General features: G+C 43.1%; 1 protein-coding gene and 1 long non-coding RNA gene across 3 annotated transcripts in view; both read right to left on the reverse strand.

Annotated features, from left to right (window-relative positions):
- The window catches only part of GRIN2B (glutamate ionotropic receptor NMDA type subunit 2B), a 214,690-nt gene that overhangs the window by 159,990 nt on the left and 28,860 nt on the right, over positions 1 to 25,840 (reverse strand). For both annotated transcript variants that reach the window (XM_085047950.1, XM_085047957.1), the window contains one exon: positions 8,887 to 9,315. In XM_085047950.1, coding sequence (XP_084904076.1) covers positions 8,887 to 9,297 — 411 coding nt within the window. In that variant the 5' untranslated portion in view covers positions 9,298 to 9,315. The remainder of the gene's footprint in view (positions 1 to 8,886; positions 9,316 to 25,840) is intronic.
- LOC146443666 (uncharacterized) lies at positions 4,129 to 6,870 on the reverse strand. The gene is made up of 3 exons (XR_014848927.1): positions 6,757 to 6,870; positions 4,423 to 4,463; positions 4,129 to 4,337 (listed from the first exon to the last, which is right to left on the reverse strand). It is a non-coding gene; the product is annotated as an uncharacterized LOC146443666 (long non-coding RNA).

Below are 25,840 nucleotides of genomic sequence, written 5' to 3' on the forward strand. Positions count from 1 at the left end.
ATGGGGAATGCTGGCCAAACTTACAATAGATGGTACTATCAGCCTTGCACAAAATGAGTTCTCCAGCAGGATGCAGCTACTCAGCCACCACCTATAATGGGGGTTAAAGCTTCTCCTCCTGAAGTCTAGATTTTCATATCAAGCAATGTATTTATTTCAGTTAGAAAAGTCCATTGCTTCCTAGTAATTAGGTAGCTTTTGCCTTTTGTAGAGCTCAAACTTTACAAAAACATTGTTATGGTCTTCTTGCAAAGGGCAAAGTGCTGTAGACAGCAGTTGAGCAAGTGTCTTAAACTCATGTTTTACAGCAGAGCTGCAGTGAGGACTTGGGTCCATTAGAACTGCTGGATTCTGCTGGCACCTTTTAGATCAATCCTCCTCGCAGCATGTGCCTAGCCTCTTTCACTTTTTTGCCCGCTCACCCTTAGACTCTCCATGTCCTTCATTCTTTCTTCTCCCTTCCTCTGAAATCTACATTTATTGTTATTATCAGGAACCTCACAGATACACAGCTAAAAGCTATTGCCAAGCACAGAAAAAAAATTGCTTCAACTGAGCCTTTAAGGTATTTGTTGGTTTTGGTTTTTTTTCTCCTTTATTTTCTCCCCATGATCCTAGGTTAAGGAGAAGTTTTCCTATGTTTTTTATCTTCCTTATCCTCTTTTTCCTCTGTTTCATCTATATAAGGTGTTCTCCAGCACTTAGTTCAGTCCTGTTTGAAAACAGCTGAAGAGACATGGTTTCCATACTCTTCCCTAAGAAGTCAAGAGCACTTTCTAGTAAAACTCAGTATCTGAGCCTTTTTCTTGATCCACATATACATCATTTAATATTGTCATTAATGTATCATAATACATCACTTAATATATTACCTTAACTTTATCCTGCTGTTCCTACCTCTGCTTCTGGCAGCTACACTAATAATTTTTTTCTCTAATCTTAGTCTACATCTATTCATTGAGTATATAAATCACACCCTGACTCATTGTTCAGCCAATCTACAATACACACAATACAGCTGTTTCACTCTTCCTTCATATATCAGCTCCTCCAGACCATTAACAGAGTCACAGACTAAATTACATCCTTTTCTGTACCCTGTTTTTTCCCAGCCTGTGTATATGTAATTCCCTTAGCTTCCTTCATAATCCATCCCCTCCAAACTTGGTTAATGAGGCAAATAAAAGGCAAAGAGAATAAGAGATTCCCTGGAAAGAATTGTTTCTCTCTGTCCTGCGGTTACTGGGGAATGACATGCGGATCTAAAGCAGCAGCATCGGGCAATTTCACACTCTATGTTTTCAATTTCATTTTGAGGCCAGTTTAGGGTAGGGACGAATTTGAGTGTAATTAATTTAGATTTTGTGAGACAAGTTACTGCTTGGGGTTGTAATAAAGGACTGCCTGTCCAGATTGAAGAAACTAATCTCCTTGTCCGGCTGGGGATGGCACAAATTGATTTAAGACCTTTTTGTTGGGTTTTTTGTTTTGAAGAAAGGGGTTGTGATAAAGATTATAAATAACTATTGGTCAGAGCTCATCAAGGTTCCAGATTTTCTTTCAGTAAGTGCTTACAGATTTGGAGATCTACCTAAATATTATCAGTGTGAAAATCCAGGTTAGAAATCTATCAAGAAAGAACTATTTCACAGACACTCAGATCCAAGCTGGCTAGAAATCAACCTTTTCCTCGCAGACATTTCAACAGTTCTATTTCCAGGTAGACAGTGGCAACACTACATTTAAGCAGTACTAGTGACAAGGTTAATCCACCTTGTCTTTACCTCAGGTGGGTTGCAGAAGTTGCGTGCAGAGCTAGAGAAGGAAAGGTCTTCTGTCCCTCAAAAGAAAACATCACTGTAACAACAAAAGAAAACTAACACTCTGTATTCCTGGAGGAAGAATCCTATGACCCGAAACAAAACAGCTTATAAATAGCTGCAAAAGGCTGATGTAAAAGGAATCAGATTTCAGTTTTGCTTGACATTTGTTGCCTGAGACAACTTCTGCTAAAGGAAGGCACCCACACCTCTGTGTGGCCATCCTCTCCCTCACCACTGCTCCTGCCCAAAGGCATCCCAGGGCACCTCAGCAAGGCATGAGTTCCACCAGGGTACCAGAGTTTCTCCTTCCCAATTCTCCGACACTCAAACTCAGACATCTTCAAGCCTCAGGTGTCCAAGGCTCAGAGCAGATGGGAAGTGCATCCAGTATAAAACATTAGGAGGGAAAAAGTGATAGGGATATTTCATGGAAAGTTACATTTCCATAAGAATTTTGTTTTCTTTGTTTTTTTTAAAGAGGCTTTTTTGTTGCTTTTAAGTGATAAACCAAAAAGAAAGGAATCAACTCCACATTTCTTTCCTGTGACTCTTGAAAACAGTACTCCAGAAAAAGTGAAGGCCTTGAAATGGAGTTCCTCCCAAGAAAACTGGAGATGAAGTAGAGGAAAGCTTAAAAAAAAAAAAACCAAAAAACACCTATTTGACTCTTTTAATAGGATAATTAATAAAAGAAATTATACATTTCTTTGAAAAGTCATACTTTCATTGAAATAATACTGGTGAGAGTACTTGAGCTGTTGTTTAGTAAATGAGAGTTAACACTGAAGGATATAATGGCCCTGGGGAGAGGTTAAAGCTCTTAAAAGTACACTTCCAGGTTTCTTAATATCTGAGGGTTTTTAAGTGCTATAATTTATTTGTAAAGTAATAAAACTACTTCTAGGGAAATTCTCAGGTGTTAAACTTCACAAAAATATGCTGCCGATATTCCATTTCTTTACATGAATAAAAGAAAATGTTATTCTGTATGAGTGGATTAGACAGATGTAAACATAAATTACAGACCCACCTGGATTTTTATTACATGTGTATACAAGGGAAAAACAACACTGGCATACAATACTGGCTTTTATTGTCTACATCTCTGTGACTTACCTTTTATTCTCCTTCCCCAGCCTTTGAAGCAGACTCGTAATTTAAAGACACATGATATATAGTTTGTTATTTGTGAGCTACAGAGAGCTTTCTTTTGGCAGCAAAAGGAAACAGTACCATAACTAAAAGTGTATTAATCATGTCCTTAATAAAATTATTAAGAGCTTGCAGGGAAACTGCTGATTTCTTTTCTTTTTAAAATCAAACTCATCTTTGCTAATCACTAGATTAAGAAACATTTAAACTATTACTATCATCAAATGCAGTTTCAGAGAAATGAAAACACTTTGTGAAATTACATGAACTGCATATAAATTTGTTTGGAGGGAAAAAAGGGATAGAAATCTTTCAATGTCTGCAGATCAAAATGTGCCTTTCCCCCCCTTCTAAGCAGCACTTTGTTTGGAATTTATTTTACTTCAATTAGCATAATCAATTCAAAGGGAATTTTATCTCCTTTTTTTTTTTTTTAACTGAATTTCCTTCACACAAGGGCTTGAAAAATTTCAGATGTCATCCCTAATGGAAATGAAACAAATTTACACCCAAAAAATGAGGTTTTCATTCCCCATGCATCCCTATTACTTAACCTTTGAAAACCTGAGAGTAAAAGTGCTTTCCTTTTAATTACAGATGTTCTGCTTTTAGCAGCGCTGTCCCAGTGTCTTTGACTTTGTCCTGGTTTCAGTGTGTATCTAGGTGCTCATCTTATCCAACTAGTTTTGGCTTCCCGGTACCTGCAGCATCACTTTGCTGCACTCTGGCCAACAGCTACTCTCCCTCCCTAGTGCTTTACCCCTCATCCAACTTTGGATTTTCTCCCCACCAAAATACCAAAGAAATCACTGCTGCAGCAGCATGGCTGATCATGGAGTGATCACAACCTTTGGCACTGAGAGACAACAGATCCTGGAAATTTTACAGAAAACAAAAACAAAGGGAACAGGGATCTATGAAGTGGGGATGAAAAGGCAGAGAAAATATTTTGGCTTTGGTATAAACAGAAAAAAAGAACAAGGCAGCGGAGGGAGTAAGAAAAGTCAGCTCTATGCTGTGTGAAAAGAAAGGAAGGAGAATCTGGCTTAGAACAGATTACAGATTTTAAATTTCAGGTTCCTTTCATGCAGCTTTTATACAAATTGTATTGCTGTTACAGCTCAGTAATAGATCACTCTTTCCTACTGTTTTATTTCCATCAGCACACTGATGCATATTGCATGTATCCCTGCGTGGGCAAGCCCTGGAGAAAACAGCAAGGGATGCAGAGACACAGAAGACTGATTTTCACCTGGGAAAACATAACCATCCTCTTCTTCCAATACTTTTCCTCTTCTGCCTGTGGACCCTTGTGTTACTATAAAGCTGCACAGGACAAGAAGCTTTGGCAAAATAACATGACTGTGGAGAAATGAGAAACCATTCTAGCAAAAATGATGGCCACCAGCTGTGCTACAAGAGAACCCAAAGCATTTTCTGTTCTTACCTTTTCTGCATTCCTTTTCACCAAGTTGACTTTTTCTGTTACTTAAAAACAAACAAGTAGTCTATCATTACAAAATGGACCAGTCAGCCAAATGGTGTGGTCATGTTTTAGGCAAAAAGCTAAACCTTTTCCGACACAGTAAGTTTTGTAAATCAGAATAACAATTCACCCTTCTGTTGAGATACCCATAAGTGTTCATTTGTAAGTGTTGTTTCCTTTTATTTTTGTCACTGCTCCTTTACCTCCTAGCTCTGGGAAGAACTGATTTTACATAACATTGAAAAGATAATGAAGAAAAGCCTAATCCAGATTTCCAGTTTCAGGCCTGCAACCCAAGATATTGGTTTGCATGGTTATCTGAAGTTTGGTTTGCAGTCTTGAAGGTTTACTTTCACCATCAGACTCCTAACACAGGGCATCCTCATACAATTTAATTTCTGCTTTCAAAACAATTGGGAGAAACAAGAAATTGTTTTAAATGCTAGAAGGCCAGCTGTTACGCTCTCTGGTCAAAAGTGCATTGCAGTCCTCTAAATAATACAAACTAATGCTTAAAATCAGGAAACACAAAGCTCTTCAAAGTCAGGTCATTGCAGCAACATCAGGCAAACTGAAGAGACCAGGAAACTTCCAGAAGCAAAGTTTTTGGACCACAAAAACCTAACACTGATGGTGGTGCACATTTCTCTCCTCTCCATCTCATCTATTCTGGATTAAACACAGATCACCAGTGATCAAGGCTATTCCCTTTCTCATCGCAGGTCCTGGGGAGACATGCTATAGTCCTAGTCCTTTTCAAGGAATCAGCACCAAAATAAGGTGCTTTCTTACGGGGCTGAAACAATGCGAGCACTCTTCTGTCCCAGAGCTACAGCCTTGCTCCCCTGAGAGGAACATACATGGGGTCTCTGTTGGACCCCCTAAGCCATCCCAACAAAAGGACTGCTGCACTTCATTCTGCTTGGCATCACTGCTGGCATGTTTATCATGACTCAAGGGACCAAACTGACTTTGACAGACCTCTCACTCGGCAAAGGGGCCTCTCCAGAGCTCGAGTGAGGCACATCATGTGTCTCTGCTTCACCGTTTTCCTGGAACTAAACCCAGATCACGGTGTGCACACAGATCAGCTGGTCACTCTCTTCTTATGCTAAATTTGGCAGAAAATAAATGTAACACTCTGCAACAGGTAAGCAGGTAGAATTAGAGACATGGGCATCAAGGAGTAAAAACAGCAAAAACATGCAAATTCCTGTATACTTATTTTTCAGGGGAAAAAGGCAAAACACAGGGGAAAAAAATACATAAACATTATTTACAATATCTAATTAAATACAATATTAAAGAATGTGAGTTTGAACAAAACAATCAGGAAAAACAGATGTTACACTTTCAGCAACATACCTCCACCTGCTATGTAATGCTTAGGGCAGGATTCATGGCATTTAACTTGAGCATCATGAACAAGGTTCAGGAACAACCTTCGTCAGTAATCAGTGGGGAGACACAGGACTGTCCCACTAGCATTGCACTGCACCCTGAATTGGGTGGGGTGAATTGTCCTCAGGTGGTGCCTCCTTTACCACTGATGCCTAGACATGCAGCTGGTGGGTAGCAGACTTCTAGATGCATATTAACTGAGATAAAGCCAGCTTGCCCATTATACACTATTTCTGTCCTTACATACAGGACAAAAGAAAATTCAGGCTTGAAATCCTAATTTTTTTTTTCCTTTTTGTCTGCCCTTTTGTGTCTCAATTTACCAGTTGCATGGTATATTACAAAGCCCTTTTTACACATGACCCACATTTCCTAGCAGAACACTTACTAAACCCTCACTGAAGGTGAAACAATTTCACATGCTACTCCAGGAAAGGTGGTTTGACTGGGGAATTTTTTTGCATTATACTCCAGCAAAGAGGGGCTTATCTGTCACACCAAGGCATTAGTGGTTTCTAGCATTCCTTAGGTTTGCATTGGCACTCCTGATCACAAACACACAGGGAGCATAACGAAGCTGTAAGTGCAGATCTGAACCTGTGAAATGCTGAGCAAGTTCAATCACAGCTGACTGCTGTGGGCGTTGAGGGGATGCTGAAAGAAGCAATCCATGCTTGCAGGATCAAACCTCAGCCACACAACTCATCTGCAAAGAACATGACTAAGAGGCACTAAAAGCAAAGCCTCTGTCAAGGCCCTCTGTGGACAAGAAATTGTTTAAGGACTTACCAGGCTGATTTCAATATTTTTAGTGGAATTTCAGTGTATTTACTCTCTACCATATTTTAATTCAATTCATCAAATAAATATTATCCACAGATAAAGATTACACACCTGTGGATCAGAAGTTGTAAAGGTCAGCCTTTTCAAATTATGTTTCAAAGAAACCTTGGCCTTTCTTAAAACTACAGATCTTTGTACATAACCTGATTCTCCTGTCTGCAAAACTAAAAAAAAAAAAAAAAAAACCCAAAAAAAAGGGAGTTTGGTAAAACAGAAGTGTCCATTCATAAGGCTTCCAGCTTTGAGCTCCCTGTGAGCTGTCTGCCTGCCAGAATGCTCTTTAGAAGCAAGCCAGTGGGGTACACAGGGCAGTGGCAGGAGACGCTGCCTTCCTGAGGACAGACTAGGGACAGGTAGAAAGAAAAAGTCTTTTCAAAGTTCAATGGGCCAAATTTCTCTTTGAATTACAGCAGCCTAAACCTGATCTAATCCTGCCAAAGGCAATGGGGTTATGCTGGATTTACACTGCAGGAATCTGAAATCAGAATTTGGCCTGCCATGTTCAAAGCCACAAGGACCTTTTCCCAGTGCTTAGGAGATCTTGTGTCAGTAACTCTTACACTTGTTCAAAGAGGATGTAAAATGTCACCCTGAAATGTGTGAAATGCAAGTGTGAAATGCAGCACTTGAGCACTGCTTCCAACCCTCTTTTGCACAGACGTCAATAACCATGCAACACAGCAGGCAGGAGAGCATCCAGATGCAGCTTTGCTGCCTGCCTGTCCTCCAAGGCAGAAAAGCTTCACTGTGGGTGGAATGGGGCAGTGTGACTTCAGCACATGTGCAACTATTCAAGGAATGAGAGAAAAAAAGGCCCGTGATTGCTCAGTGATGTTGTGGTTTGACCACAGGTGACTATTCCAGTTTAAAGGTTGATGCGAGAAAATAACACTGCATACTAACTGTGTGTAATTTGGCAACTGAACAGTTGGTCAAAGAGTGAGAAAATAATTTGTTAGCACCTTCAATAGCCTGCACTGGATTATTTACTTGCAAGGTAAATAAAACAGAATGCGCCTGGATTTTTCATCTCACTAGATCTCTTTCTGAGGGAAAGGTGCCAGAGTGGCCAGGTTAATTCTCACTCTTCATTCAATTAGGCCTGATTCTGGCTAGTTAAATGTCTCAGATTCACTTCAGAGAAATCTGTAAAAGAAAAGAGGCTGTTGGCCTGTGTCCCTATTTACTTCTTTGGAATGCACAAAGAATGGTCAAGAGGGTCTTCTCAATAAAAGGCTTGGCCTTGACCAGCTGGCTCAGGTCTGCAGGGAAAAGGACAATCAGCTTCTCTCATGTATTCCCACTAGCCTACAGTAGCCCAGAGGCCACTGTTAGCCACACCATCTGGCCAAATGTACACTCAGGTGTGAGTTGCTGCATTCCCTGTTCCTGAAAGGTGGAAGACTTGTATCAAGTCTACCTGCACCCTATGGAGACTCCACTAAGAGTTATCAGGTGGCCAAAGATGCTACTCCCTCTCTGCATCTTGTCCTGTTCAAAAGCAGTGGCAGGAAGGCATGTGTAGTAATTCCTCAGAAGACTGGCTAGGGCCTGGGAAAAAGGTGAAATGTCAGTGATACAAAGGAATAAAGTAGTGCAGTAGAAAAAAGAAAGATTTAGCTGGACTGGTTCAGACTGGTTAGTCACTTTAGCTAACACCTATTTAACTTCAGGAGCTAATGAACACTTTATAGAGAGGATGGCTTTATTAAAGATTCAATTATATTCCAATTAAGATGTAAGAGCTGTATTAAGCATCCCTGAAAATACCACAATGTCCTCCAGCTACACACAGGAAAAAACCCAGGCTAGGATCCCTGGCTCTTCTAAGATAAAATACAGACAAAAATAAAACCTTAAAAAAAAATTACAATTGTCAGGGGCTCTTTACCCTTCCTAAGGAAGAAGAAAAGGGCTGATTCTTTTGCAGATCTTTTCTACCTGCTTCTTTCCCTCCTCAGTTTTTCTCTGTTGCAGGTAATTCCACATGATTAATAGGCTCTTCTCAGTAGTGCTACACACAGTTAGCTCTTTTAATCTCTCTTTGAATCTGAAGCTGTCTAATCCCCCAAGCCTTTGGCCCCATGAGATACCACCTGAGGATCACAGAATAAAATATTTCTCTCTGTTTTAAGTTTGGATCCACAGGTCTGCAACAGAAGGAAGCTCATTTAAATTTACCTTATCTGCCATGATCATAGAGGAGCCTCCATGGATGCCCAGGATGGGAGTGAGGGTCTGGGCAGAGATGAAGTCCAGGATCTGGGCAATGGCTTCCTGGTCTGTGTCATCAGCAAATACCACCCCTTGAATCTTCCGGTCTGACATGAGGTCACAGATGCGGGTGATGATGCTCTTGGGATCTGTCTCATTCATGGCCACCAGCTCCACCCGAGGCACCACTGAGAGGTGGTGGAAGTCATCTTTCTCGTGGGCATCTTTGATGGCCACTTCGTCTGAGGTCCCCACCAGGATGACTGCAATGCCAATGCTCGGGTGGCTTTTCTGGGCATGGGCCCCGCTCCCTGTTGTTGCGAGGACTGCCAGCACCAGCCAAAACCTTGGAGAGTAGCACTCCACCCTGGGCCTCATCTTCGGCTCTTACACTCCCTGAGCAAGGAAGAAAAAAAGGAAAGGGGGAAAATAAAACAAAGTGATTAATTGACAAGTCAATCATGCACTCAGCCTTCAAGGCAGATCCATTGATCTTCCTCAGCCACTAGCTCCCCTCCCAACAATCCTTCTTGTCTGATGCTAGGTCTTTGGCTACATTCAGGGCTCTGTTAATGTTGGGGGGGTCAGACCAGTCCAGCCCCTATTTCTGAGTCTGGAATCACTTAAGAGAACAGCTGTCAGCACAAGATGGGATCATGTCATCTCTCAGGTCCCATGTCACTCTGAGACCCAAGTTAAAAGTGATAGAGAATTGTCCTTTGACAGCTGATCAGCTGTCTTTGTGAAATTAATTGCTTATGTCAAGCCCATGTCTGCCCTTTCCTCAACACAAATGAATGACTGTTGCTTGCAATCAGCTTGGACTTGTGCTGGAGGTCTATGCAGGGAGACTGAGGAGACCACACAGATAAAAACTTCCTTCTCCTCTCAGCACAGTCCCTCCATTAAAAAGTGAGGACAAATGGGCAAGATCATTGGATGTATATGTATGAGTGTATCCACCACCATCATACCACCACCAGGACACACACAGTTCCAGTCTGTAGTACAATCAGCCATATGCTTTCTACCAATTCAAGGGGGTTTTGGTGGGGTTTTTTTTGGTTTTTTTTAAGCCAGGAATACAAAATTTCCCACTGGTCACGGCCAAAACTGGATCAGGACCTTCCAAGTCCATATGAGATCTGTGCTTGCACAAAAGCAGAAATGCCCACAGAGCTTACAATGGTTCATCCTCAGCTACTATAGCCAGGCATGTTACATCAATCTTCTCCCTGAGCATGTCCACTCTATTTTGTAATCACAACCATAGAAACAGAAATACCTGATGAGGTCATCTCTCTAGCCCCCGCTTGAGTGGGACAGTTCCCTGTGGGACTGTCGCTAGCTCTTTCTTTATTCAGTCTCACTTTAATAATAGTTCACATTTCCACAGCACTTTCATCCTCAAGGCACTTTACACACACTCATGAACTCATTCTTACAGCACCTATGCAGTGTAAATATCAGAAACAACAGAGCAATGTCCCCCCCATCCACCCACCACCCCTGTGGGAGACAGCACTGCTCAGTGTGCCCATCCAGGGCCACACTGATGTCCCAAGGAGATTTCAGGCATTTCAAACTAAAGAAGACTTTCCCTCAACACAACAGGTCCTGCTCAGCTACTCATGCCCATAATTCTGTTCTTCAGCAACCAGGCATACTTGAAAAAAAGACATCAGCCCTGCGCTTTTTTGTGTTACACCTCTGGTCTTGGGTGCCCTTCTATACTCTTCATTGCTAAAAAATGCCTCTATAAAATGAACAGAAAGCCACAGCAGCAGGGACAATGCTGGCAAAATTTTGTGGAAGCAACACACAAAACAACCCTACCTGACACCAGCTACCCACACAGAAAAGGCCCAAGAGACCCCATCTTGCCCTACCCAGGAGTACACATAGCCTCAGCACCTGCTCCCTCATTGTAATGCTAAGCAGAGAGAATGTATCCTGCATTGATATTACCAGATAAATAAGCAGATAATAAAATAGATAATAAATATGCACTGGAGGAACCAAATCCACTTAAGAAGCTGAAGGGGACTGTGGGTGTGAAGCACCAATCGATTCTAAACCCTCTGAAGGATTCACTTTCTGAGAGATGCTCACAAGGAGAACCAAGAGACTTTGAGAGTTTGGCAAAATGAACGGTTAACTTCATTCCAGTATGACTGTTATCCTCCAATTACGAGTCACTAAATTAGATTCCTTCACAGTGAAATGCAGTCCCCATTTCTGCAATGCTTTATTAACTTTAATGCACTCTATATGCTCTCTGTCTCTCACTCTCTTGCTCACTCACTTAAATGCTATATTTGTTCTCTTAAAATATGTCTCCTGCGGTCCCTCTGCATCGACTCACACAGTACATTTCACTTGGTTAGGCAATGGCTAGTTGTGATGCCCAGGGAGGAGAGTGTAGGTTTTTCCCAGCCCCTCTCCCACCAGAAATACTTTACAGAGCCTTCCAACCCAGGGCTTGGATAGCATTCACACAAGAGCTATAGAGGCAGCCATGGCAGCTGTTAGCCTTCACACCCAAGCGCATACTTCTCGCAGTGGGAAAAATGGCAGCCAAGAAACCCATTCCCTTCTCTTCACCTACATCAAAGCCAATAAAGCTCTAGCATCTACCTCCAAGCAGGAGAGAGCCCAGATCCTGAAGAGCACATAGGTGCCGATCTGTTGGGTGTCTAGCTCATGCAATGTGCCCCACTCAGGCAGATTTTTCCATTCAACACAAGATAGAGTTATCGGTACAGTGCCAGATCCTCAGGCTTTGGCCAGATATGCAGGGAGCAGCCAGGGCTGGGAAGAAACTAACATAAAGAGAAGGTTGTCTGTGTCTCAGTAGCCAACTTGCAATCTCCAGTTTGGATCCTCAGCCACAAGCCCTCTCTGGATCAGGCAAAGCAATGCTTAGGTAGCTTCTGTTGTACCAACCAAGACCTCTCTCTCTCTCCATCTCTCACTCATACATAACACGCCTGTCACGCTCGCCGTGTGAGCGAGCTCCTCCTCAGTGTGTTCCTGTTTCCAGGGAAGAAGAGGAATGGAGTTCACGCCTAAAGAAATTTATAAGCACCTGACAATGCTGCAGCTGTAAAAGAGGGCTTTGAAACAACAACCCTTTGTCGTTTCAAGAAACTTTATAATTTCACCATTTAAGAATGATTATATAAACATGCAAGTATATTTTACTACCAAATATTTTACAAGACTAGGATTTTCCCTTAGAGGTGGTAACACAGCGGACAACACAGTGTTTGAAGTCTTTTCTGTGATTATGGCACTCCAAAACAATTTACTAACTCCCAAACTCCAGACTGGTACCTAAAATCCTTTACACATTACTGCACACTATTATATTGTGTCTTACTCCCTAGAAAAAAAATATAAGGGAGGGCCATTAGATGAAGTGGTTTTACAGACATATCTATATTTAGGTATAAACATGCCAGTAAAATCATTATACCTCTATAATCTCATTTTACTTACCAATAAAACCTATCCACCATTGTGGAGGAATGCAGCATCTACTCACTGCAGAGCAATGTTACACAATCACTTTCAAACTGAGAAGGGAAAGGGGAAAGCTAACCTCTCCAACCGAAAATGCAAGAGGAATGTAGGTAGTCAGACAGTAATTATTCTGATTGGAATTTAGCCAGGACCAAAGGTTAGATTGCTTAAAATATCATGAGAACCTTACTTGACACTGCACTTTTATATGGATAAGACCTAAGATAAGTATTAATAGAAAATTATTAGGCTGCACAGGCAAAATACAGCTCAGCATTAAGAGATATTTCAGGATGATATTTCAAAATACAGAAAGTACACAAATAGGTCACTGTGCATTCAACCAGGCTAACTGTAAGCAGACTACTACTCCGGCAGTGTACAGCAAAGGCAGGCAGTCTTCAGGTCAGGTAAAGAAACTGAGGCAGAACAAGGTCTGGTCACATATTTTGGGAGTAGTTTGTTGCATGCTGACACTAGCAATTGTACCATCTAGGTAGGCTTGCACAATACACCCTTAGAAGGGTGTTTGCAGGTTCCCCAAACCCAATCTCCAAGCTCAAGACAGAAAGAGGAAAGGAAGGCATGTAATGATGCAGTTCCAGAAAAAAGCTGTCTTGAAGGCAGCTTTCCTAATTAAGGGAAGACAATGCCTGGGACAGGAGGCTGAACAATGCCCCTAGCCACCAGCAAAGGGAACTTCAGAGGGACATTGTCTCCATATGGGAGAATGAAAAGCCTGCCTCCAGCCTCACCTCCTATACCTCAATGGAGGGCCACAAGGAAGTTCCTATCCCGATGTTTTTGGGCTCTGCTCATTCAGAGCTCTGATGCTCTAAACACGGCTTAGACTTCAAGCCACAGAATCTGAATTCAACAGCTAATTTTGGATCTGCACTGAGTTCAACGCTAATTCCCAACCCTACTCTCATCACTAGCCCAATTCCAGGCCTCACCACTATGCCCACCCTCAGTCCTATTACTACCTAAAGACAGGTGTCCTGACAGGTGACACATCAGTGTTACCCTTTGGTATTTTTTCACCTTTGACAGCATCTTAATTCACACTGCCTTCATTTCTCTGACAGTTTGCACAGTATCAGACAATGAATCCAAAAGCAATCCTTATATTTCAGGCTCTAGCTGGGGGGTAAATCCATCTCACCTGTGAAATACGTTACAGACCTGAAGATGCTCTGGGCCTGATATCCAACACACCAACAGAGAAAAGTGCACTAGAATAAGCTGTAGGGAAGTCAATGCTGCACTAGATGTGCTACTGGGCTGTGACACAAGGAAATACAAGTATGTCCAGACCAAAGAAGAACACTTTCTGTATTTACCAATGACAGAAGACTGGTCACTATTTGATCATTTTGTCTACCTGCCTTATGGGCAAACTGCAGGAGATGAGAAGACCCATGCAATAAAAAAAAAATTTTTAAAAAAAAAAAAAAAAAAAGGAAGAGGCAGGACAGACTGGAACCTCATCAACTGTTACACCCAAGTGCTGGGGTTTAAAGCTATAAATCACACCACAATTTACGCCTAAGTTTCTCCAACTCTCTGATTTTTGACAACCCACTTTCAGCATAGGACATCCTGCCATTCTTATGGTTACTCTGCAACGTAGACATGCTGCATATTGTACACCTCTAAAGAAGCATTCCTCTTCTTCTAACACTGCTTTAACTATTATCCTACCACACCTACAGCCCAGGCTATTTGTACATTGACAATTCTTGTGCTGCTCTTTCCCACATAACTGCTTACCACGTAGGTGACATAAGTGCCCATAAATCATCTTCTGGCTCACAGCCCTGTTGTTCCAGGAATTTTGTCAACAGACACAAAGAAGAGGAGGATGGATCTGGGGCACGATAGATGTGTCTTGAAAGTGCCTGCACACTTCAGGTGCTGATAAACAGAGTGAATGATGCTGCAGGAAAGTCTTCATACATTCAGAGCAGAAAGATGGCAGAGACTAGAGACAATGGCAAGCATCATACACAGTGGTGAATGCAACAATCCAGCACCTGAACTGATAGGGTTTATTATGGTGACCCTAAGTAAAGAGCCCCCCAAGGGCATTTCAGTAGTTTTAGGTGAAAACTGGTATGGCTTAGTTTATTTTAAGTAGCTTTCATCATCACTTATATTATCATTCTGAGCTGTAAATGTTCCTGTGACAGTGGCAGAAATATTTTTCCAAGGCCTTTTGGGTGGGTCTCCATTCTGTTCTTCACAATCACTCCCTCTCCAATATGTACCATTGTCCATGCCTGTAATGTCCCACAGGTCCATTTCTATCTAACATACAAAATGTTTTCAATTTTCCCTTCTTTCTCCCAAGTCATTCCCTCTTTTGGGGAAAGCATCACACACCCCCAGCCAAAGCCTTCAAAGCCCTTGGAGCTCTCTCATTACCTCAACGTTAGCTCTCTTTCCATACACACTGGGTGGAAAGTAGCAAATACGTTTACTTCTGTTCTCTATTTTCTTCAGGGCTGTTGTTTCTTTATTAAACCAGGTACAAACCCTTTCCTGACTTGGGCAGTATCAGATACATCAGATACTCTTTCTATCCAACAGGTATATCCAAGAATAAGGTGAAAAAGTGCTTTCTTCTTCTCTACCCCATGCAAAGGAGAAGAGCAATTCTCTCCCTGCACTTAAGGCAGTACAAAAAATGCTTTGATCATCAATTAGACCCATATCATTCCCAACAGATGAAGAACTATGTCTCATTATTGTAAGCTTGCCCAAGGGTAAGTTCCCAGTGTCCTTCCCACTTCCTCCCACCCACATATTTTACATATCACGGGTGATAGCTGATACAGCCACAGCCTGCAAGCTTCTGTTGAGACCAATACCAAATGATTCATGGAAATCAACAATTAAAATCCTCTGCTTAATAGTCTTGCCCTTCCTCCAGTCACTCCAGGATTACTGTCTAAAGCACCTGCTTTAGCACACTACCTGCTCTGAAACAACTCAAACAATAAGATCACCACTGCTAGAAGATTGCTCACATTTTGAAACATTTCCCTAAACTCAGCCTAAATTTTTCCTTTGCTCAGCTATTCTGTAACTTTAATAATATCTCCTTCATTCAGCCTAAACCATATCTCCCTCTCAACTCACCGTTTCCACAGTGAAAATGCTTGTAGGTAGTTATCTGATCACCCCTTGAGATTTTCCTCTGCCGCAGCAAGAGTTCAGCTGTGTTTATTGCTCCTCATAATTTGAGCCCCCTTGGATCCTCATCAAGATGAGCAAGGGAGAATGAAGGAAATGGCTGGCTGAGGGAGCAAAGGAGTGGGTCTGACCTGCTTACCCAGACTGGCACACACATGCAGAGCTGCAGGACTCAGTGTCACACACACAAAAGCCATTAAGAGAGACAGCAGGTCAGTCTGGCATTGCCCAGTGCCAACTTCTAAATGCCAGAGCATAGAGGCTTGGCACAGCCACCTCTCTCTGCAAGCCTGGCTTGCGGAGCCAGGCTAGAGCCACTATTCCCCTGCCAGGATCTCACCCTTCCGCCCAGCATCCCGCTTAGAGAAGTTTAGAGGGTTGAGACAGGTCCTCCCTGCCAGAGACTGAAATATCCTCACCACCTGGAGGGCTCAGTTGCCACAGCTGTCACTCCATGCATGTGTATGCTCCGCTTGAAACAAGGGTTTCAAAGCTTATAAGGCATACACCATTTCCCACTTGCAACTGCCGTGTGCCCCACCTCAGAACTGGATCTGGGCTCAGAGAGAGACCATCCGAATCAAGGGATGTGCTGCTGCATGCGGGACTCCTCCACGGGATTACAGCATGGCTGAAAGCAGCTTTGCCCCCTCAAGTGCAAGACTCAGTTTGAACACGCAGCAGAATGCTGCACAGGGCTACACTGGGTTTGCCCCTTGAATAGAACTGAAACCCTTTGAAAATCCATTGGACAATCCCTTCCTTCCTTTCTTAATTCTCCACTTCCAGTTTTCATTTCCAAGCAGGAATCAACAGCACATTAATTACATGAGGATATTAAAGACCATAATTTCCAAAAACTAAAGATTTAAATACCTCCAATCTATTAACATCCATGAGAAACACACATTTAACTTCACTTGGATGGTTTGGAAAAGCACATCCTTGGCGTTTCTCATTATTTTATGAATTAATTTGATGTTTTCTGTTCCACCTTAATCAGCTCTGCATTTTGTGCATTGACAGATTGATACTTTGAATTTCAAAATTTAAAAAACAAGGAGAATTTTCATCTCCAAGGGTGGAAGGACCTTCTCATTCCTCAGACTCTCTCATGCACCTCCCTCAGTACCTTCTTGTTCCCTGCATAATTTCCTTAAAGGGAAAACACAGAGCAGGTAGACAGAGTCTTTGCAGCTGCCAAATTCCACACCAGTGCTGAGATCCCCACTGGTTACTCAAAGTCTCACATAAAGATACAGTGTTAAATTATTTGGATGCCAGATGTAAGCACTGTAAAAGCCAAATCAGAATTGTTTTTTAAAAATGTACCGTAAGTGGGAAAGAAAAAAGGGTATTTATTTTTTAGGCCAAAATTGAGTGATTCCTTCTTCTACAAGGCTGAGAATTCCAAAAAGGGCATCTGAGTCAGAGGGAGACAGCCTCAAACTACACTTGCACTTTGGACAGAGTCATCCTATTTGCTGCCTGTCTTCTCACATATAATGTATGACACAGGATAGAGTTTTAAAACATAAAACTGTCCATGCCTTAAGAAAGATCTTCATGTGTGCACATTTTGGAACCCATGGAGCAGAGACAAGTGAGGAGATATGCACCACTTCTGCTCATTATGGCACTGCTGCAGCAAATCTTCAACAGCCCTAAAGCAGAGTGCCAGCATTCACCAAGCCTGATCAGACTCTCATGAAGGCATTACTGACAGCAGAAATGGCAGAGAAGGTGACTTGATGCCTGAAACACCAAGATGTGATGAGGAAAAATGAGGAGGTAGTAGGGTAGAGAGAGAGAGGCATCCTGTGAGCCGGTCCAGGACAAAGCCGCAGTGCTACAGACATGGACGAGCCACATTTCACAATCCACCAGCATCCCTCAGGAGCCTCATGTTCCCCACTGGTATGTAGCATTTTGGAAAATGAGGTTTAGTCACCAAGGGACCCTGTGACAATGCCAGGCTTGCTTGTGAAATGGGTCAGGGAGTTAATCTGGATGTGAAAGGGGCAGAGATATGGGTTTAGCACGAGGAAAGAGGCATGCCACAGTCACTGAAGCCAGGAGGAGTCAAAGACAGGCTCTGGTCAGGCCACTAGAAATGAGAGAGGAGTACCCAGAAAACTTTGAGTCTCCTTCCTTGTAATTGCCTCTCCATTGATCCCTCCCTTCTCCTCACTCTAATCCTTGGTAAAGAACTTTTATGTTCCTGTTATCATTACATATTGAAAAATAAAACTAATTCTACCCAGGAGAAATAAGGGAAAACAAATGTGTGATACTTGAAAGGGTGCCATTCAAGATGTTTGGAGCTGTACACTCACAATCCAGAAGCATCCAAAAAAACCAAACCACTTATCCCTTTAGAAAAACTTGGTCCTTATAATAAAAACTAAAGCCAGGACAAAGGGAGAGCTGACAACTGCAAATCAGAGATTTTTTTTGGTGGTCTCATTTTTCTTCTCCTTTCCCTCCTTCCACTTCCAACTCAATACTCTCCTCTTTCCCTAACTTTGTGTCTCTGAGTTCAGTGACCAGTAAGGGACTAGCCATCAAGCAGCTGGATACAATATGCTTTCACACTACATTAGTGCTGTGCACCAGACCATGCTGCGCCTGCAATTGTATGACAGGTCAGGCCCAATTCATCTTACTGAGACCTTCAATCAACAGTGTCCAGAAAGCTCTCCCAGCTGGAGGGACCCAGCCCAGCAGCCACTGACCTCTCCCTCTGCTCAGCTTTCGATCATATTTACAGAGCTGCAGTGACGGAAAGATACACAGGCAAAGCTATGTCTGAACCACAGCTCATCACTGGCTGTTGATGCTTCAGGGACTGGAAGACCCAATCCAGTGCGAACAAACAGACTAGATTTGGCTCAGCTGAATGCCACTTCCATGTTTTTTTCCCTCTGTTCTTTGTTTTTTCTAGCCACTCAAATTCATTGATGGTGGCTGCTTCAGCCACCTTTCCCAGTAGCTCACTCAGCTGTTCACTCCCCCTCAAGCCAGTGAACACATACAAGGAGGTACCAGCCCATGTCACCTCCCAGTGCGGCTCCACCACTGACTTCATCAGAGTGCAGCTCAGCTCCCTTGGACCACATCTCATTTACACAAAAGTCACTATAGCTTACATTTGCATCAGGAAAAAGAAGCATTAGTAGCAAGAGTAAGAGAGAACATGACCAGAATGCAGTAATTGTCACAATAGTGAATAACAGTAAATAAAAATCAATACTATGGACAAATTGTAACCCTGACTTATTTATGCTTTAAGATCAGTTTACAGTTTTAAAATACCATCAGAGCATTTAGTTAAAATAAAAAATAAAAAAAAATCCAGAATTTCAATATTCCCCATCAACTTCCTTCATGCTACAATATATGTCCTACTCTACCATCCTTCTCAGATTTCTCCATTCATTTATCTCCAATGAATTTTTTGTCCTACATGGCTACATTTCTCACTTTAAGCACTGTCATATTTTTGGTCCATTCTTGTTACCTCTTAGCTCACTTGTCTTCACACCATTCATTGTCTGGTTTTAAATCTTAAAAGCATGGAGGGAACAAACCACAACAAATGAAGTCTTGTTCTAATCCTTCATATCACCATCTAAAACCAATAAGCACTTTTTGAAAGGGTAAACTCCACTGGTTTTTTTCTCATCCTTTGCCTTACTCTCATCAGAAAGGTGGAGATGCATCATCTCTGCTTCATAGAGTTACAATAATTAATTATTTATGGTATTTAAAGTACTTTTGACTCTCAAGCAATAGAAGCTACAGGAGCTGAGATTATTATTATTGCTTTCCATTGCACTTAGCTGAAGGCAGCAATGTCTTCTTGTGAGATCATACCCAACATTACTCACAGGATCCCAAGAGAGTGTATTAAAACCTGTGTGTCCAAGATCTTCAGGACAATAAATCCTAGTTTAGCTAGGAGCAGAGAGAAAGGAAATCCTGTAATACCACAAATACTTGGCAGCTGCCAAGTAAATTCCTTATACTCAATATCAACTTTGCCACATTGACTCAAATTGCAAAACACTGCTGATCTGTAGTTTCTGATGAAACACATTAGCAACTGCCGGTTTGTTAAGCTTATGCTCACTAAAAATATCTAAACTCATTACATATTTTACCTAGTCCCAAGCAGCTTCCTGGCTGGCAAGGAAGAGCAAGAGCAATGCGGAGCTTTAGCAAGGGAGGCAGGGCTGCAATGGGCAGCCAGCCTTCAGCACCTGGGGTGGAGCTGCAGCTCTTCTCAGCACCGGGACCCATCCTCCAGGCAACTTCAAACCAGACCTAGAAAACTCCTATTTCATCAACAGATCTGCCCTGGAGGTCTGACACAGATCCAGGAGGTCTGGTTCCAGCAGATCTTGGACAGTGGAACTGTAAAGCCCAGCTCCATTTCAATTCACATGCAGAAACACAGAATAAGAGATCTTCTAAGCATGGGTCTCCAAAGTGGAGAGCCTGGATTTAAACTGATCTGGGGAAGGTGACCCGAGTCACCACGCTTTGTAGTATGGACAAAACGTCTTGGAGCTCTAGTTCACTCCTAAACAAAATCCAGGAGCCTGAAGACCCCAAGAGTCCTCTCTGAAGCTCTTTTGTGTGTCAGAATTGCCAGAAATCTGGGATTCATAGAGAAGCCCTCACATGTAATGCTGAGGCACCATGCCCTTAGACCAGATCATGCGTTACAGTGGCCTAGAGCTAGAAGCCCTGGGAGCCAGGGGAGGAAGTACAGCTGTGACAATTTCACCACAATTAATTAGTCATTCTTATAGGTACCTCTGAACTTGCACTATCCAAATATTTGCAGGGAGAGGGAGGGAATTTTGCCATTAAGTTTGGTTTATACCTCTGAAGGTACTCCCCCTGCCTGGAAAAGCTTCTTGCACCCTGAAGGCTTTTGATTCTGTCAGACTTCACAAACTGCACTGCACTGTGCCTGAGCACCTGGGGAGAACACAAAGGGTTTTGAGGGGTTCTGGCAGCCACAGGGTAGTTGTTGTCATGGAAAAAATTACAGAGAGAAACTGCTCTGCTTTGGGAGATTTTTCTGCTGAGCAGGGACAGGTGATGAAAGCTGGAGTAGTCCTGAAGTCAAGAGAAGAGATGTCCACCCTGTCTCAAATTCTTCTTTCAGTTACCATCATTTCCTGGGTTACACTCCCATAGACCAATGTTGGAAGACTAGTGCATTCCCACTGCAGAATTAACTATATGGTAAAGTAAGCGTGTGTATGTATTTTTTGCATGCACACATGGTATACATTTGTTTATATATAAATACAAAGGGTTTTTTATTGTTGTTTCTTTTTATAGAAATTTAAAGGGTAGATATGCACTCCTCCTCATCTTTAACCACGAGACAGGTCTGCATTTCTTTGAAGGTGGAACATAGGTGAGAGAAACAGCTCTTTACCCCCTTCCTGTCAGACCTGAAATGGCATCAGTTCCTAAACACACTAAGTCCTGAAAATGGGAAAACTCAAAAACCGTCCTGGGACAGAAAAAGAAAAGGTGGAGACAATATTCAAGTTGCATCCCTTTTACATCTAGGATGGCCCTTGAAGAAAATCAGCTTCTTAGTTAGAAACCCAAACCTTGCTGCTACACCAGGCATTAGCACCCAGCCCAAAGCAGCTGTTCTCCCTCCCAAGAGTTGTTTCTGGGGTGGAAAAAAGGCACCACTCAGACAGTGGGTGAGGGCTCGGTGGATATAGCGTCAGGGCTGTTGTAACACTGCCCATCTTGAACTGCTGCAGTAGCACTGAGGTGCCAGTCATGCTTCTGAAGGACTCTCAGACAACCCTGAGGTTATGGTGGCCACCATAACCACCATGAAGCAGTTAGCAACAGTCTTCAGCTAGGTTTCACCCTTGTTTGCATACAGCAGTACCAATACTGACATCCTGAATAGCCAAAGATTAAATGCTGCAAATATTACCCATCCCCAAAATGATGCAGATAAAGCAAACCCAGTTGTCTATAAGAACAGCATCTCCAAGTACCTTGAGCACACCACTCATTCCCCTGTAACCTCCTGGAGCTATGCTCACTTTGGGGACTTTGTGTTTCTTCTGCTCAGCAAAGCTTTGATTCTTCTCCAGGCCAGGTCCAGGCCACAGCAAAGTGAACTTCAGCCCCATGGAGTCCCAAGTTTCAAATTATTTAAAAAGAAAAGAAAGATTTTAAATATAAGCCCTTAGACACCATGCTTGCTTCCTGTGTAACCTCTCTGACACAGTCTTGCTTTGGTGTCCTGTACAGGATGACACTGGAGCAGGACCTTGTTTCCAAGCCAGAAGGCATTTCTGCACACAGCCGTGTCAATTGCTCTATTTATGAAGATGCCAAAGTACATTAAAATTCTCAGAGGCATTTGCACTATTCATTTCCACTACCTCTGTGCCAGAGGGGTGTAAAGCCCCTCTGATCTGATGTGGCAGCATCTTAAACCTACTTTGCAGAGGTGTTAGCACCATTGTGAGGCACTGCACACCACAGGTTGGGGTTCATGATCTACACACAGAGCATACATCCAGAGAGAAACCTCTTGCCACACTCCTACTGATAATTGTCTCAGGGGAGAAAGGGAAAAGCTGGAACAAATAAGACACTTATGCATTATCAGCTGACTACATTGTTGGTGCTGCTCTGGGATCCCCTTCCTCTTGTTTATACTTTATTTTCAGAGCCTGCAAAGCTTCAGGGGACTCTCCACCTCCCTGACCATATTCCTAGCACAGCCCTGTCACCACTTCATCCAGTGACCAGGGACCCTTCAGCAAGACAAGAAACAATACCCATTTCTCATTCCCTCTTTCCTAATTAAAGAGATCAGAGGACTCAACAGACCACAACTGAGCTCCCAGCCCTGGAGTTGAGGTGAGCCAGTGGGCAAGCTTGTGCAGCCCTTTCAGGTGATTCATTTACCCAGGCTGGCCTGGCATGCAGCTAAGGAACCATCCCCTCCAGATCCATCTGCTTTCCAGCTTCCCCCCACTGCTAAATTTTTTATTTATGAAACACAATTGACTAAAAGGATTTATTTTTTAAAAGATTTTTTAAAAACAAAAAAAACAAATTAAAAACTACCACCTCAAACACAAAATATCAGATACCCAGACACTCGGGAAAGAAAAAGCACTCAGGCAGTGCATCAACTCCCCAAGGGAGGTGCTCAGGTTTGAGTTACTGCCAAGATGACATCTGTAGGGAAATAAGCCACCAGATGCAGGGAATGGACTGCAGGGGCCCAGAGCAACAGGGAAGGGAGGAAGGGGAAAAAAAAAAAAAAAAAAAAGAGCGAGCAACAGAGAGAGAAACAAATCAAGAAATTAAGCAGTCTGGTTTGTAAATCACTAGCTATTCTGCTTTACAAAATTTACAGGTGTTTTCCACTCCCTACTTCTGCTGAAACCTCAGCAGTTTCCCAAATGTCCCAGTACCTGCTTCAAACCATCTGGCTTGTCATACCCCAACCCAGCAGATTCTCAACCAGAAAGGCTTTAGTGCCCATTGAATCAGAGCACATGAAGAGACATCTTCTTTAGCTACTGTGATCTATGGGTTCCCCCACTTCTTCCCTCTACTTAAAGAGTCCCCAGTCCTCTCATAAAGAAAAATAATCTTATAGCCATCCCAGCTTTCAAGGCAAGGCATCTTTCCAAGCATCCCTTTGATAACATCAATCCTGTCTCCCTCGTGCCTTCAAGCCCACTGGCGTGAAGAGGGGATATGTCCCATGCCAACGGAAATGTGAAATGAAGAGGCTGATGTTTTGCCAGATGGCTCCAGACTTGTCACAGCAGGGAGAGAAACATGCTTGAAAAACCCAGCCCTGGCACTAACCATCATCTCCTGGACTGGTAGTGCAGGACAGCTGGAGCAGCTGGGGCTGAGTACCAGATGTGAGATGACAGAGACGAGGAGCAGCAATCACACAGGGCAAACATGGAGGCAGTAAGAACCACAGGCTCCCTCTGGGACTGCAGTGACATGTTCAGCAGACAACACATTTAGAGCAAGAGCAGTAGAAAATATGCATGTACTAAAAAGTCAAGAGAGCAGGGTAATGAAGAGTCAAACCATCTGACCACAGCTTACAATGAGCAGCATCAAAACAGGGCAAGCAACGGGTGAAATAAGGGCAAGGTCTAGGGAAGGCTCTTCAGTATAAAATATGCAGGGCACCAGCCTGCCTACAGAGCTCACTAGCCCGGAAGGCTTTACCCTCCCCAACCCAGCATCAGCCCAGAATGACCACTAGTGGCAGTTCTAATCCTTGTTTCACAGAGCCCCTCTAAAGGGCCATTGCCTTAGACATCATGCCTGAAAACTCAGATAACCACCAGACAACTGTACATGTGAAATCTTTGGACATTGTGAAACCTGTATCTGTCATCCAGCACCTGAAGGAAGCAAGAGAAAGTCCTTGTCTTTTCCCTACTGTTTGCTGTGTTCCAGGAGACAACCTTCTGCCATTACAGAAAATACCATCTGATGCTGAAACCTCACCCAGAGATACCCCTTTCTTTTTTTTATAATCTTCACTGGATTTTTGGTTTTGATGGGCTTCATCCCAGCACCAGGGTGTCAGCCAGATGTCAGCAGAGCTGACACAAAAGTCTGCTGCAAGCTGACAACTGGTGGGACAAGGGGATCCCATGGGGATGAATGTGACCACACTTTCAGTTGGATGACTGTGCCCATGCACCCTCTTCCTACAAAAGCTTCAGCCAGAAAGGGACTAAAAGGAAAAGGGCTGCCCCACAGTCCCAAAGCAAATGGCAGACATGCTAAGAGGAAAGCAGATAGAGCTACATCATGGAGAGAAGGATGACAGAGATGCTTTGCCTTTTCTTGTATTTCGGTGCTTCCCACTCCCCAAAATGCCCATCACTCCTCTAGTAGTGCATGCTTTTCCAAGGAGGTGGGCATGCACAGTTAGATGCAGGCAGTCCCTCCACTCCTTCATCACAGGCTGACATCCATTCCAGGTGCAATGCACACACCCACAGACCCAGGAACAGTGATCAGAGAAAGCGAAGAAAAAACTAAGGGAAGGGAAACAGCAGATCAGAGAAAGAGAGGACAAGAAGAAAAGTAAGAAGTGAAAGGGATGGTGAAAAGAAAAGATAATAGAGAAAGTGGAGAGGGAGTTACTTCGCAAGCGGCAGCTAAAAATCTCCCAACGTTTACAGCAAATGATGCATGAAATACACTGTCAGAAATGTGATGCCCAGAACCTATTGCTGCTAAATATTTAATCTGATTGGCAGGGAGCCGTTAAAACTTCAGTGTCTGCAGCTCAGGCTTCTACAGAGCAACAGGTAAAGTAAATACATCAACATGTAGTGATTCACCTTGGGTGCCACCAGTCTTTCCAACCTGCAGCACTGTGCAAGGAAAAAGCGTTGTCAATGGATATTAGCAACATCAGAAACAGGCTACAGGAAAGGCACTGTTTATGTACTTTGGCTCCCACCGCAACCCAGAGAAAAGTGGAAAACGGATATGCCAAGTGTCTTTCAGAAATTAGAACACAAATGCCACCACAAAGATCTCACACAATGCAGTTCATGTCTCTCAAGCACTAAGAAGTCATGCAAAAGAGTGGTACATCAAGGCTGCAGTTCTACTGGCTCACATTTGCCTGCATGTAATCCCTGAAGCCAATCTGTGAGCAGACCAAAGGCTGCCTCCAGCAATCAGCTTCCACCATCTGTTGAGCACAAAGCAGGTCAGAACGTCCTGCACACGTGTGTCTAATGCCAGCACCAAGAATGCAGCAGGGCAGCCACGGTGCAGGGCAGCCTTTTGGGGTAGGAGAGCCGATTAGCTGCTAGTGCAGCATCATGAGGGGAAACAGGGCAGCCACCTGCTAACAGGGGCATGCACATGCGTATGTTTGTACACCCAGTGCAGTCTCCCACTTTGCTGACTCTACCCATAAAACTGTCAGAGCCACTGCTGTCCATATCAACTCTGGTGTCCCTGAGCCAGCAGCTGAGCTGTGCTCCCAAATAGTGGTTTCTTGGAGCTTTGCAAAGGAGGATTGTGTTTGGACTAAGTTTTTGCAGTGTAAAACAACTCCATTCTGATTCAGAGTCAAACCTGACCACTCAGAGGTAGTCTGGGGAAAGAAACAGACTTCCTT

This window comes from Lichenostomus cassidix, chromosome 1Aa, assembly GCF_008360975.1.
Source record: "Lichenostomus cassidix isolate B80296 chromosome 1Aa, HeHo_3.0, whole genome shotgun sequence".
NCBI classification, from domain to species: domain Eukaryota; kingdom Metazoa; phylum Chordata; class Aves; order Passeriformes; family Meliphagidae; genus Lichenostomus; species Lichenostomus cassidix.